At 30.3% G+C, this 15,979-nt stretch overlaps 1 protein-coding gene across 8 annotated transcripts in view; it reads right to left on the reverse strand.

The window, feature by feature from the left end:
- Positions 1-2,589: 2,589 nt before the first annotated feature.
- LOC119600733 (high mobility group protein DSP1) overlaps positions 2,590-15,979 on the reverse strand; it is a 64,997-nt gene continuing 51,607 nt past the window's right edge. For all 8 annotated transcript variants that reach the window (XM_037951208.1, XM_037951210.1, XM_037951209.1 and 5 more), the window contains 3 exons: positions 3,397-3,560; positions 3,116-3,290; positions 2,590-3,049 (listed from right to left, as the gene is read on the reverse strand). In XM_037951208.1, coding sequence (XP_037807136.1) covers positions 2,858-3,049; positions 3,116-3,290; positions 3,397-3,560 — 531 coding nt within the window. In that variant the 3' untranslated portion in view covers positions 2,590-2,857. The remainder of the gene's footprint in view (positions 3,050-3,115; positions 3,291-3,396; positions 3,561-15,979) is intronic.

The following is a 15,979-nucleotide window of genomic DNA, read 5'->3' on the forward strand; positions in this document are numbered from 1 at the left end:
AATTTCGATATCGTACAGAAAAATCGCGATAATTTTTACTATTTTATAGCGATAAGAATGAAAAAAAAAACGCTGACTATTAACATTTTTACATGGATGAAACATTAAAGTTTCTTTACGCAACTCATGAGGATATAATCAGGATAATAGTTTAGTCTTTAGTCTGGACAATAGTTAATACTATAATCCGCATAATAGCAAAGTATATAGTCTGGCCAATAGTTTAGACTATAGTCTGGATAAAAGTCTAGTTTATAGTTGGGCAATAGTTTAGTCTATAGTCTGGATAGTGTATAGTCTCGACAATAGTCTAGTCTGTATTCCGGACAATAGTCTAGTATGTATTCTGGACAAGAGTTTAGTCTATGGTCTAGAAAATGGTTTAATCTATTAACTAGACAATAGTCTAGTTTATAATCTGAATAACACCTTAATCTATAATCTACTTGATAGACTAGTTTTGAGTCTGAACAATAGTTTGGTCTATAGTCTAGACAATAGTTTAGTCTGTGTTCTGGACAATAATTTAGTATGTAGTTTGGCCTGTAGTTTAGATCATAGTCTAAATAATAGCTTATTCTATAGTCTGGACAATAGTATAGTCTATTGCCTGGATAATAGTTTAATCTATAGACTGAACAATAACTTTGTCTTTAAACTGGACAATAGTTTAGACTATTGCCTAGATAATAGTCTAGTCTATAATCGTGTCAATAGACTAGTCTATAATTTGAACACATATTTAGTTTATAGTTGGAACAACAGTCTAGTATATAGTATGTATAATTATTCGCCTATAGTCTAGGCAATAGCCCAGTCTATAGTCCAGTTTAGTCTATTGCTTAGATAATAGTATAGACTAGTCTTGGCAATAGACTATTCTATTATTTGAACAAAAGTTTAGTTTATAGCCGGTACAACAGTCTAGTATAACGTCTCGATAATTGCCCAGTCTGGACAATAGTTTAACCTTTAGTCAGGTGAATAGTCTATTCTATTGTCTGGATAATAGTTTAGTCTATTGTTTAGATAATGTTGTACTCTACTCTATAGTGTGGATAATAGTTTAGTCTCCAGTCCATAGTCTGGACAATAGTCTATAATCTAGATAATAGTTTATTCTATAGTCTGGGTAATAGAAACAAATACTAACTACAAAGTTATAACCAAATATAAGAAAGATTTAAGCAAATTTCACAACTACTTGGAGCACTAATTCTTTAAAAATTTCAAATTTTAAATAAAAAATTTCAAAAAAACTAATTTCTTTTTTTTTTTCTTTTTGTTTGAAATTTTATTTTAAAATCTTACAAGATTTAACATTCTTTTTTTCATAACTCGGACAATGATCTAAAAAAAAAGTATTAAAACCATTAAATAGAGCATTTTGTTGTAATGTAATAAGAAAAATATCGAAACTTTTTTAACATAAACCAAATATTTTTATAGTTTTTTTTAAAGCAAAGCTTAAAAACAAACAAAATAAAGGGGAGATTGATGATTGATGTTCATACGTACTTGGTACATAAAATTAAATATTTTGGAGAAATAATTTTGTTGTTGTTCAATATATTGCTGTATTTTATTCTAAAATTACTATTTTTACTTAAATATTTATTTTGTTTTTTTTTTTCAAAATTGTTATAGAATTATACATTATACAATATATGTATTTGATTGTTGGGTTTTTAAAGTGTTGCTTTTGCTTAGCATTTTGTTTTGTTTTGTTTGTTTTTGGGTTTTAAACTTTATAGTAGTAAAGAAGAAGAAGAAGTGTTTGAATTATGAAAAATTAAATTATTGTAGTTGTTGTGTTTAATGGCAAATTTGTAGTAATTAAAGTAAGAAAAATAAACTAAAACAAAATAAATGGAATTAATAATCGGTACAGGCAACTAAGTTTTGTTGTTTATATTTGTATTTTTATCTTTTATTTGTTTTAAATTTAAATTTAAAGTTAAAAATAAAAAAACTTCATATTTTTCTTAGTTTAGAGAAAAAATATATATATATATATAATTAATTAATTAATGAATGAATTCAAAAAAAGTTTTTTTTTGGGGGGAAGAGGTTTAAACTTAAAATTCACTTTTAAATTAAATAATGAAAGGGAAGAGGGGGTTGGTTTGCTTTTATATAATTCTGTTGTTCAAAATTTTGTTAGGTAGTGAAGGACGTAGGGGGTTTTATCAATTAAAAAAAAAATATATATATAAAAATTATATTAATAAAAAAATCAATTACTTGAGGTAATTTGCAAAAAAAAAAAAAAAATTGTAGAAAAAAATTACACAGTAATTTTCTTTGTTGTTTTGTTTGTATGAGTTTGTTTTTTGTTTAAATTATTACAAAAAAATAAAACAAAATTTTCTTAATTTATAATGAAAATAAATTTGTTTTGTTTCTGTATTTAATTTAAATGAAAAAAAAAGTAGTTTTAATAATGCTGTATTTTATATATTAAGAGAATTATTTATATTAATTATAATAAACATCATAATAATATTGTAAGAAAAGTGAGAGTTAAAGAAGTAAGAAAGCAAGAAAGAGAGAGAGAGTATGGTTGAAAATTTCGTTTTGTTGTTGTAGTTTGAGTTAATTTTACGCTTACAGGGTAAAAAATTTCTAAAAAAAAAGGAAAACATTTCAATAAAAAAAATATTCAAATTTTAACTTAAAAAAGGAGGAGGGGGAGCACAAAAAGGTTTTTTTTTAGCAAACGGAATTAGTGAATTTCTTATTTTTGTTGTATGTGTGTAATCTTTTTGTTGTTGTTGTTTTAGTTTTTGTATATCTCATAAGCAACATTTTGGGCATATTAATATTTGTTTTTGTTGTTGTTGTTTTTGTTTTAAATCTATTGATTTTCATCATCGTCACCCTCGCCATCGTCATCATCATGCTCATCATGATGTTGAGCTGCTTGCTGGGCTGCCTGTTGTTGAGCAGCCACTGCCAGTAAGGCCGCCTTTTGCGCCGCTTGCTGTTGTGCTTGCATAGAGGGGGCGGACATAGCAATTTTCCCACTTGTTTTATATTCGGTCATTTCCTATTAAAAAACAAAAGAAAACATTAAAATTTATTTAAAACCAAACACTTCCTGCCACAAACTTACTCTTTCATATCTGGCCTTATCCTTTTCAGCCATTAATTCATATTTCTGTTTAACCTCCGGCTCTACATCGGCCCATTTACGTCCCAGCTCTTTAGCAATATCGCCTACACCATATTCGGGATTAAGAGCTTTAACTTTATTACGTTCATCATTACAAAACCAAAAGAAGGCAGATCTGCAATTGCGTAAAAAAGAGAATTTTAAATTATTTATTTTTCTTCACTCTTCAAATATAAAAAACTACAAATTTTTTCTAAAAAGATTGTTTTCTACGAACTCACAATGATCGTTTCGGCGCATTGGGATCTTTCATTTGTTTCCTTTTCTTGCCGCGTCCCACTACGGTACCCTTGGGTGGTACATAATTTTGCATTTCCAATTCATAACGAGCTTTGTCTTTTTCAGCCATTTCGTGGAAGCGTTTCTTTTCCTTGTCAACCATTGTCTGAAAATAAATAAAAGAAAATGGGAAAACAATTCATTAACAAAAATCTAATTAAAAAGAAAGTTTTAAAATTTCTTAAAATTTCAACAAAAATTAAAAAAAATTTCAAAATTTTTATAAATTCTTATGAATTCTTCGCCATAAAGTCGGAAAATCCACAAATCTTTAAAAAGTCTTGTTTAACTTAAATTTCCCTCAAAAGGATTTTTATTAGGGAAATTTCCAAAATTTTGCCGAATCCTGATTCTTCGTTATAAAGTTGACAAATCCTAAAATCTTGTTTCAATAAAATTTCCCTTAAAAGGAAATTTTTGAAAATAAGGGAAATTTTCAAAATTTTGCTGAAGTCTTGATTATTCTTCGCCGTGAAGATGAAAAAGCCAAAAATCTTGTATATATCTTGCTTAATAAAAATTTCCCTTAAAGGAAATTTTTTCAAAATAAGGGAAATTTTCAAAATTTTACTGAATTCTGGTTTATTCTTCACCATAGAGTTAAAAAATCCAAAAATCTTTTCAAAATCTTGTTTAACAAAAATTTCCCTTTAAGGGAAATTTTTCAAAATAAGGGAAATTTTCAAAATTTTACGAAATTCTTGGTTATTCTTCGCCATAAAGTTAAAAACTTCAAAAGTTTTTTAAAAATCTTTCATAAATAAAATTTCCCTTTAAGGGAAATTTTTCAAATTAAGGGAAATTTTCAAAATTTTACCGAATTCTGGTTTATTCTTCGCCATAAAGTTAAAAAATCTAAAAATCTTTTCAAAATCTTCTTTAATTAAAATTTCCCTCAAAGGGAAATTTTTCAAAATAAGGGAAATTTTCAAAATTTTGCGGAATTCTTGCTTACTTTTCGCCATAAAGTTGAAAAATCCAAAAAAATTTTCAAAATCTTGTTTAATTAAAATTTCCCTCAAAGGGAAATTTTTCAAACTAAGGGATATTTTCAAAATTTTACCGAATTCTGGTTTATTCTTCGCCATAAAGTTAAAAAATCCAAAAATCTTTTCAAAATCTTCTTTAATTAAAATTTCCCTTAAAGGGAAATTTTTCAAAATAAGGGAAATTTTCAAAATTTTGCGGAATTCTTGCTTATTTTTCGCCATAAAGTTGAAAAATCAAAAAAAAAATTCAAAATCTTGTTTAATTAAAATTTCCCTTAAAGGGAAATTTTTCAAACTAAGGGATATTTTCAAAATTTTACCAAATTCTGGTTTATTCTTCGCCATAAAGTTAAAAAATCCAAAAATCTTTTCAAAATCTTCTTTAATTAAAATTTCCCTCAAAGGGAAATTTTTCAAATTAAGGGAAATTTTCAAAATTTTGCGGAATTCTTGCTTATTTTTCGCCATTAAGTTGAAAAATCCAAAAAAATTTTCTTGTTTAATTAAAATTTTCCTTAAAAGGAAATTTTTCAAATTAAGGGATATTTTCAAAATTTTATCGAATTCTCTTTTTTATTCGTCTTAAATATGAAAAATACAAAAATCTCTTAAAAATCTTAAAATTTCCCCTAAAGGGACATTTTTCAAACTAAGGGAAATTTTCATACATATTGACAAATTCTGGCCATAAAATTTTAAAATCCTGCTTAAAAATAATTTCACTTAAAGGGAAATTTTCAAAATTTTACAAAATTAAACATTTTTTAAAAATTGAAATATATTTTAAACAAAATTAAATCTAAATTTTATGTGAAATACAAAAAAAAAAATGATTTGTTTCTGTTTAATTAAATGAAATTATTGAGAAATTTTATCATAACCTTTAAAACCTCTCCAAAAGTCTGTCTCCTAAAGACCCTGATACCAATTGTTTAAAATTCCTTAAAGGATCAAAGAAAATAAGCAAATGCTTTAATTTAAGTTTCATAGAGAAATTCTACATTTTTAAATTTTAAATTTACAACAAAAAAAACCAACAGACGACCAAAGCAAATCTATCCCGGATAATAATAAAAAACAAATAGTTTAAATTAAATTAATTTCCTAAGAAAATAAAATGAAAAAAGAACAGAATAAAGCAAAAATTAAAATAATAAAAATATAAAAAAAAAAAAACTAAAAACACATTTAAGTTTTGATGGGCACCAAACCAACAACAAAAACAAAGAAATGAAAAATAAACTACGACGTAAAATACAAGAATACCAATTAATTTAACGCCCAACTCCCCAGATTTAATAAAATTTTATAACGTTCTTACTTTTTTGTGTTTTCCTTTCAACTTTACACTCACAGACACTCTCTTCCTTACAATTTTGTTTTAAAATTCAGTATTCAGTGTAGGGAAGGACACACAACTGCTGTCGTACTCATTTATATACAAAAAATGAGGAAAAAACCAAACACATACACACACTAACTCAACAACATTCACAGTAATGTTAGTCGTCGTCTCAGTGTTTTTAATCTCCTAACGGGAACAGGGGAATACAAAAATTGGAAGTAGGGAAGGTAAAAGATGGGGGCAGGCAGCACCAGCAGTGTCAGCCTGGCACAAATGGCAGTAATGCAAACAACAACAAAAATAATAACACAAGAGAGGGATTATTGCCGTCATATTATTTGTAAAAAAAAGTATGAAAAAAATCAGGCTTTAAAAATACTTTTTAAAGTTGCCCATAGGTTGGCGAATAAAAAAACCTAAAGAATCTTTTGAATCCCTGATCTAAACAAAAACTGAACTAGAACTGAACTAGAACTGAACTAGAACTGAACTAGAACTAGAACTAGAACTGAACTAGAACTAGAACTGAACTAGAACTGAACTAGAACTGAACTAGAACTGAACTAGAACTGAACTAGAACTGAACTAGAACTGAACTAGAACTGAACTAGAACTGAACTAGAACTGAACTAGAACTGAACTAGAACTGAACTAGAACTGAACTAGAACTGAACTAGAACTGAACTAGAGCTGAACTAGAACTGAACTAGAACTGAACTAGAACTGAACTAGAACTGAACTAGAACTGAACTAGAACTGAACTAGAACTGAACTAGAACTGAACTAGAACTGAACTAGAACTGAACTAGAACTGAACTAGAACTGAACTAGAACTGAACTAGAACTGAACTAGAACTGAACTAGAACTGAACTAGAACTGAACTAGAACTGAACTAGAACTGAACTAGAACTGAACTAGAACTGAACTAGAACTGAACTAGAACTGAACTAGAACTGAACTAGAACTGAACTAGAACTGAACTAGAACTGAACTAGAACTGAACTAGAACTGAACTAGAACTGAACTAGAACTGATCTAGAACTGAACTAGAACTGAACTAGAACTGAACTAGAACTGAACTAGAACTGAACTAGAACTGAACTAGAACTGAACTAGAACTGAACTAGAACTGAACTAGAACTGAACTAGAATTGAGCTAGAACTAAAACTGAACTAGAACTGAAATAAAACTGAACTAGAACTCAAATAGAACTGAACCAAAATGGATGGAAATTTTAAACTTCAACAATTTAGAGAAATAATATTCCAAATTTTTAAACTCTTTAAACTAAAAAATGTTCGAATCTATTTTTAGTTTGGCATCTCACTTTAATAGTTATTTTGTATGCCAAAAATGGCATAGAAAAACACAGTTCAGCAGCTTGGATAAATTGCTTGTGAGCCCTTCGTGAACTTTTGCACACAAAATTTATATATAGAGAAAAAGGAAACATGACACACACTCACACAACCCTTATTACTTTTCTGGTTAAAATCCCCACTCCCCCTCTCTCTACTCATTCCACCCATTTTTCAACGAAACGTATACCACCTCTTTTTTTATACTGGCAACAACAACAACCAACATAATTTATTTAATCACGCCTGAGCTGTTCAAGGCACCAACGAACTGAACTGAATTCGAGAACACAGCACAGAACAGAATATAACGTACGTACACAGTAAAAATAGTTGATGATGATAATGATGTTGAACATCATGAAGATGTTGATTGTTGGAAGGCAAAAAGAAAAAAAAAATAAAGTGTTTTTCTGCACAACACTTGGAGCGGTAGAGTTCTACCGAAACTAAAACGTAAATAATATTTATTCTAATCAAAAATGGTTGCTGTAATAGTTCGGTTGTTGATTAGATATCTAGAACTAAACTAAAAAGAACTGAGAGCCAACTAAACGCGAATCATCTAATCAGATAAGAACTGATCTAAAACTGATGCAGAAATGAAGCAAAATTGGAACTAAATTGATTCACGACCTAAACCTAAATAAGAACTGATGTAGAACTAAACAACGCAATTAGAATTAAACTAGGACTGAACTAGAACTCAACTAAAATTGAACTAGAACTGAACTAGAACTGAACTAATCTAAATTAGAACTGAATTAGAACTGAATTAGAACTGAATTAGAACTGAATTAGAACTGAATTAGAACTGAACTAGAACTGAACTAGAACTGAACTAGAACTGAACTAGAACTGAACTAGAACTGAACTAGAACTGAACTAGAACTGAACTAGAACTGAACTAGAACTGAAATAGAACTGAACTAGAACTGAACTAGAACTGAACTAGAACTGAACTAGAACTGAACTGAACTAGAACTGAACTAGAACTGAACTAGAACTGAACTAGAACTGAACTAGAACTGAACTAGAACTGAACTACAACTAGAACTGAACTACAACTAGAACTGAACTAGAACTGAAATAGAACTAGAACTGAACTAGAGCTGAACTAGAGCTGAACTAGAACTAAACTAGAACTAAACTAGAACTGAACTAGAACTGAACTAGAACTGAACTAGATAGAATTGAACTAGAACTGAACTCGAACTGAACTAGAACTGAACTAGAACTGAACTAGACTGAACTAGAACTGAACTAGAACTGAACTAGAACTGAACTAGAACTGAACTAGAACTGAACTAGAACTGAACTAGAACTGAACTAGAACTGAACTAGAACTGAACTAGAACTGAACTAGAACTGAACTAGAACTGAACTAGAACTGAACTAGAACTGAACTAGAACTGAACTAGAACTGAACTAGAACTGAACTAGAACTGAACTAGAACTGAACTAGAACTGAACTAGAACTGAACTAGAACTGAACTAGAACTGAACTAGAACTGAACTGAACTAGAACTGAATAGAACTGAACTAGAACTGAACTAGAACTGAACTAGAACTGAACTAGAACTGAACTAGAACTGAACTAGAACTGAACTAGAACTGAACTAAAACTGAACTAGAACTGAACTAGAACTGAACTAGAACTGAACTAGAACTGAACTAGAACTGAACTAGAACTGAACTAGAACTGAACTAGAACTGAACTAGAACTGAACTAGAACTGAACTAGAACTGAACTAGAACTGAACTAGAACTGAACTAGAACTGAACTAGAACTGAACTAGAACTGAACTAGAACTGAACTAGAACTGAACCAGAACTGAACTAGAACTGAACTAGAACTGAACTAGAACTGAACTAGAACTGAACTAGAACTGAACTAGAACTGAACTGGACTGAACTAGAACTGAACTAGAACTGAACTAGAACTGAACTAGAACTGAACTAGAACTGAACTAGAACTGAACTAGAACTGAACTAGAACTGAACTAGAACTGAACTAGAACTGAACTAGAACTGAACTAGAACTGAACTAGAACTGAACTAGAACTGAACTAGAACTGAACTAGAACTGAACTAGAACTGAACTAGAACTGAACTAGAACTGAACTAGAACTGAACTAGAACTGAACTAGAACTGAACTAGAACTGAACTAGAACTGAACTAGAACTGAACTAGAACTGAACTAGAACTGAACTAGAACTGAACTAGAACTAGAACTGAACTGAGCTAGAACTGAACCAGAACTGAACTAGAAATGAACTGAACTAGAACTGAACTAGAACTGAACTAGAATTGAACTAGAACTAGAACTGAACTAGAACTGAACTATAATTATACTATTTCAAAACCTATATTACATCCTTAATAGTTTCGGTTCACCACCGAAGCTAAAACCTAATCCCTATATTCGGTAGTGTGCTTTTCAGCAGCTCCAATTTGCTAGCGGAGTGGGTGTTGTTTGCTGCTGATGCAGATGATGATGACGATGACTTTAAGGAAAAATTTGAGACTTTTTCAAGTGTAAATTTTGCTTTTAGAGCAAAAACACAAGAAATTGAATATATTGCCTTCAACATTCTTTTTCTGTTTGCTATAAATTTAACACCATTTAAGACAATTCCCTTAAGTTGCCGATATATTTTATTATTTTTTTCTTTCATTATTTACTTTTGCTTTATTACAGTCAACATTTTTGTGATTTAAAACATACTCTCGATGTGTTGTGTTAACAAAATAAAAAAATAAATAAAAAAGAGGAAATGATTTATTAAAGTACAAGATCTGCTGCAGTTTTAGATAGATTAAAGATAACAACAGATCAGTTATAAGAATGATTAAATTTATGATTAAGTTACCCAAAAAGATTTGACATGGAAATTTTCCATAAAAAACATTAAGTTAAACTTGCTTTATTTTAAATTTTTCTTTATACAAGAATGTTTCAAAATAAAAATTTCTGTATAACACAAAAATAGCAACCACAATTGTGTTTTTAAGCAGCAGGAGGACGAGGGGGAGGTAGAGGTCGTAGAGTATGAGGGTTGATATCTTAAATTTTATAAGGACGTCACTGGTGGTGGTGGCTGATGATGGTGGTGGTAGGAGTAATAGTAGTTGGAGTGGAAAGTGGGTGTTTAAGTGGGGTGTTGCCTTCAGAAAAACACCAATAACAACAACAAAAACAATACCAAAGTATAATAAATTTTAATTTTAGGTTGAGTACGTTCTTTTTAAAGTGTTTTTCGCCAAAAAATTTTGTTTAATCTAAACTGAAGTAATGAAAAACAAATAAAGCAAAACACAATGATTTAAGAAGTATGTATGTTGGTAAAATTTGGGTTAATTTTGAAAAAGGAAATTAATAAGTAAAATTTGTTTTATGGAAATTTGTAAAAACATAACCTCAACACACAAAAAGATATTAAAAGAATTTTGAAAAATTATGTTAAAATGTTAAAGAATTAGGGGCGGAAGTTGGGAGTAATTAACTCTTGCCACTAAAATTTGAAATGTAATGAAATGAACTTAAATATTAAATTTTCAAAAATTTGTTAAACATAACCTCAAAAATATGTAATCTAAAATATTTAAAATATTAATAAAATTACAACCATTACATTACCAAATATTTAATATAACGAAAGCATAAAAAAACTTTTTCTAAAACCTGCTCCAGTTCTTAAACTCTAGCTTTATTAGTGGCTTCTTGTCTTACGAAAGTCTGTCTTGCTGATGATGAAAATCATGAAAAGTAGCTACCAACAGAAAAATGAAACGAAATGGAAAAAATATAATTCATATTTATGTTTCCCAAGAACCCTATATTTTACTACGCTCCGTCGCATTGTATTTTATAGTCTACACATTTAGCAATCCAACAGCAACACTACAAAGCTCTATAATGAACGAAGAACGTACGAACAAACCAGCCCGGCAACCAACCAGCCAGCCAGCCAGTCAGTCAGCCATCCAACTAACTAACCATCCAAGCAAAAACCATTTTTTTCCTTCCTCCTTTTGCTCTTCAAACCCCTTTATGAGCCTCATATTTGGCACTTTATAAATTGCTTTTTTCTTCGTTCGAATATATATATATTTTTGTGCAGCAACAACAAAATATATGTACAGAGAAACGGCATGTCATGCAATATAATATGAAAATTTCGTTGGAGGAACAGAAACGTAAAGCAGGAGATTGCAACACAACAAAAAATTTATATACTAAAGAATAATAGGAAAGATAACAGCAAAATATTAAATGCCAGACAATTTTAAAAGAAGAGTGGCTGGCAGACGACTGACACATGAAGTAGAAAACGAAGAGAAATGAGAAAATTTATAAAAATATTAAAGATAAAGGAGTTAAAAATATAAGGATCCTTAATGGGATCAACATTTAAACTAAAAAGAGCAATCTGGAATTGATTCAGAACTGCAACATAATTGAACTAGAACTGAACTAGAGAACTGAACTAGAACTGAACTAGAAGACTAGAACTGACTAGAACTAGAACTGAACTAGAACTGAACTAGAACTGAACTAGAACTGAACTAGAACTGAACTAGAACTGAACTAGAACTGAACTAGAACTGAACTAGAACTGAACTAGAACTGAACTAGAACTGAACTAGAACTGAACTAGAACTGAACTAGAACTGAACTAGAACTGAACTAGAACTGAACTAGAACTAGAACTGAACTAGAACTGAACTAGAACTGAACTAGAACTGAACTAGAACTGAACTAGAACTGAACTAGAACTGAACTAGAACTGAACTAGAACTGAACTAGAACTGAACTAGAACTGAACTAGAACTGAACTAGAACTGAACTAGAACTGAACTAGAACTGAACTAGAACTGACTAGAACTGAACTAGAACTGAACTAGAACTGAACTAGAACTGAACTAGAACTGAACTAGAACTGAACTAGAACTGAACTAGAACTGAACTAGAACTGAACTAGAACTGAACTAGAACTGAACTAGAACTGAACTAGAACTGAACTAGAACTGAACTAGAACTGAACTAGAACTGACTAGAACTGAACTAGAACTGAAATAGAACTGAACTAGAACTGAACTAGAACTGAACTAGAACTGAACTAGAACTGCACTAGAACTGAACTAGAACTGAACTAGAACTGAACTAGAACTGAACTAGAACTAAACTAGAACTGAACTAGAACTGAACTAGAACTGAACTAGAACTGAACTAGAACTGAACTAGAACTGAACTAGAACTGAACAAGAACTGTACTAGAACTGAACTAGAACTGAACTAGAACTGAACTAGAACTGAACTAGAACTGAACTAGAACTGAACTAGAACTGAACTAGAACTGAACTAGAACTGAACTAGAACTGAACTAGAACTGAACTAGAACTGAACTAGAACTGAACTAGAACTGAACTAGAACTGAACTAGAACTGAACTAGAACTGAACTAGAACTGAACTAGAACTGAACTAGAACTGAACTAGAACTGAACTAGAACTGAACTAGAACTGAACTAGAACTGAACTAGAACTGAACTAGAACTGAACTAGAACTGAACTAGAACTGAACTAGAACTGAACTAGAACTGAACAAGAACTGTACTAGAACTGAACAGAAACTGTACTAGAACTGAACTAGAACTGAACTAGAACTGAACTAGAACTGAACTAGAACTGAACTAGAACTGAACTAGAACTGAACTAGAACTGAACTAGAACTGAACTAGAACTGAACTAGAACTGACTAGAACTGAACTAGAACTGAACTAGAACTGACTAGAACTGAACTAGAACTGAACTAGAACTGAACTAGAACTGAACTAGAACTGAACTAGAACTGAACTAGAACAGAACTAGAACTGAACTAGAACTGAACTTGAACTAGAACGAATTAGAACTGAACTAGAACAGAACTAGAACTGAACTAGAACTGAACTAGAACTACTAGAACTAACTAGAACTAAACTAGAACTAAACTAGAACTAAACTAGAACTAGAACTGACTAGAACTGAACTAGAACTGAACTAGAACTGAACTAGAACTGAACTAGAACTGAACTAGAACTGAACTAGAACTGAACTAGAACTGAACTAGAACTGAACTAGAACTGAACTAGAACTGAACTAGAACTGAACTAGAACTGAACTAGAACTGAACTAGAACTAGAACTGAACTAGAACTGAACTAGAACTAAACTAGAACTGAACTAGAACTGAACTAGAACTGAAATACAACCCAAATAGAACTAAAATTGAACTTAACTAGAACTGAAGTGGAACTGAACTAGAACTAAACTAAAACTAATTTGTAGAGCTTTCTGTAATAATCTAAAATTCCAACTAAAAGGATAACGTAATAAAAAGTATAAACTTAAAATCAAAAAGATGACGACAACATGTCGTGTGATATAAAAATGTTATCTAAAAGACATAATACATACGTAAAATATGTATATAAATTTATAAACTAATTCTAACTTGCTGAAGAGAAGACGAAGAGAAAAAGAAAACCAAAACATGGTTGAATAACCAACAGGCAACAAAACTGCAGCAGAAGATGATGATGATGATGACGACAACGATGAGAATGATAAAATGTTTGTGACATTTAAGTAAGATTTATACAATGATAAATTGCATATATTGAAGGAATAGATACAAATTGCAGGAAAAAAGTTTAACAAAAAAATTTAGAAACTAAAAGTTTAAAGATTTAAAAGAAAATTTTGCTTTAAAAAAATATGTATTAAACGAAACTAACAAAAACTTAAGTAAAAGTGTTAATAATTTCTGTTATAAGAAAATATATTTTTACTGCCTTTTTTCAAAACACCTCTTAAGCAGGAATCTTTTATTTCTCACATAATGTCTGAATACATCATCGTCATCATTCACAATAAAAGTATAAAGAAAAAAATAAAAAGAACTTGAACTTCTTGTTTTGGAGTTTGTCTTTACCAACTCGAAAAGGTTTCCAACATATTCTTACTTCTTTTTGTATGGGTACCACATATACAAACATCTAAATTCAAAGTAAAACGAAGTAGAAAAAAAACTCTTGAACAAATTTTTTCTCCATAAAAAAGGCATATTCTTTTTCTAGAATCATAAAACTTGCATTTGTTTGATTGTTTTCTTTTGGTTCAGTTTATATTTTCCTATACAATAATGATGCTTGATGTATATTCTTTTTTATGTATAAAAAAATATAGATAGAAGAAAAAGTAGTAATATGTAGTTGAGAGTTGTAAAAAATAAAGAAGTGAAAAAATTAAACAACAAGTATAGAATATTTTACAAGGACGTATTAAAAAAGACCCACTTATAAAATATAAATACAAACAAATGAAGAGAACTTTCACTCTTTACACTTGTAAAAACTTTGCCTTTTTATTTTTATTCTATTTTTACAAATAAGTATTACTTTTATCTGACATTGTTTAAAGGCGTCGTTTCGTATGAATAAGTGTTTATTTTTATATTTTTTATTTCTTACTTATCTCATCACCGTTAAGTGTAAATTTTCACACAAAATGTTTTTTTGTTTTTCTTAAATGCTTTCAATGATTGTTATGAGAAAAGTAATTAAATGTTGTAGAGATGTGAGTTTTTTTCAAATTGTTCTCGATCAGGGTTTAAGATTCGAATAGTGCTTTATTATCGGACTGAACTGGAACTGAACTAATACTAGGACCAGAACTGAACTAAAACTAGAACTGAAATTTAACTAAACTAGATCTGAACTATAACTGAACTAGAACTAAACTAAAACCAGAACTGTACAAGAACTGGAACTAGAACTGAACTAGAACTGAATTAAAAACTAAAACAAGAACTGAACTAGAACTAGAACTGAACTAGAACTGAACTAGAACTGAACTAGAACTGAACTAGAACTGAACTAGAACTGAACTAGAACTGAACTAGAACTGAACTAGAACTGAAACTAGAACTGAACTAGAACTGAACTAGAACTGAACTAGAACTGAACTAGAACTGAACTAGAACTGAACTAGAACTGAACTAGAACTGAACTAGAACTGAACTAGAACTGAACTAGAACTGAACTAGAACTGAAACTAGAACTGAACTAGAACTAGAACTAGACTGAACTAGAAAAACTGAACTAGAACTGAACTAGAACTGAACTAGAACTAGAACTGAACTAGAACTGAACTAGAACTAGAACTGAACTAGAACTGAACTAGAACTGAACTAGAACTGACTAGAACTGAACTAGAACTGAACTAGAACTGAACTAGAACTGAACTAGAACTGAACTAGAACTGAACTAGAACTGAACTAGAACTGAACTAGAACTGAACTAGAACTGAACTAGACTGAACTAGAACTGAGACTAGAACTGAACTAGAACTGAACTAGACTGAACTAGAACTGAACTAGAACTGAACTAGAACTGAACTAGAACTGAACTAGAACTGAACTAGAACTGAAGAACTAAGAACTGAACTAGAACCTAGAACTAGAACTAGAACTGAACTAGAACTGAACTAGAACTGAACTAGAACTAGAACTGAACTAGAACTGAACTAGAACTGAACTAGAACTGAACTAGAACTGAACTAGAACTGAACTAGAACTGAACTAGAACTGAACTAGAACTGAACTAGAACTGAACTAGAACTGAACTAGAACTGAACTAGAACTGAACTAGAACTGAACTAGAACTGAACTAGAACTGAAACTAGAACAATAACTAGAACTGAACTAGAACTGAACTAGAAACTGAACTAGAACTGAACTAGAACTGAACTAGAACTGAACTAGAACTGAAACTAGAACTGAACTAGAAC

Source organism: Lucilia sericata, unplaced genomic scaffold, assembly GCF_015586225.1.
Source record: "Lucilia sericata isolate MDLA Ls3-8-SP2 unplaced genomic scaffold, ASM1558622v1 Contig000119F_arrow, whole genome shotgun sequence".
NCBI lineage: Eukaryota > Metazoa > Arthropoda > Insecta > Diptera > Calliphoridae > Lucilia > Lucilia sericata.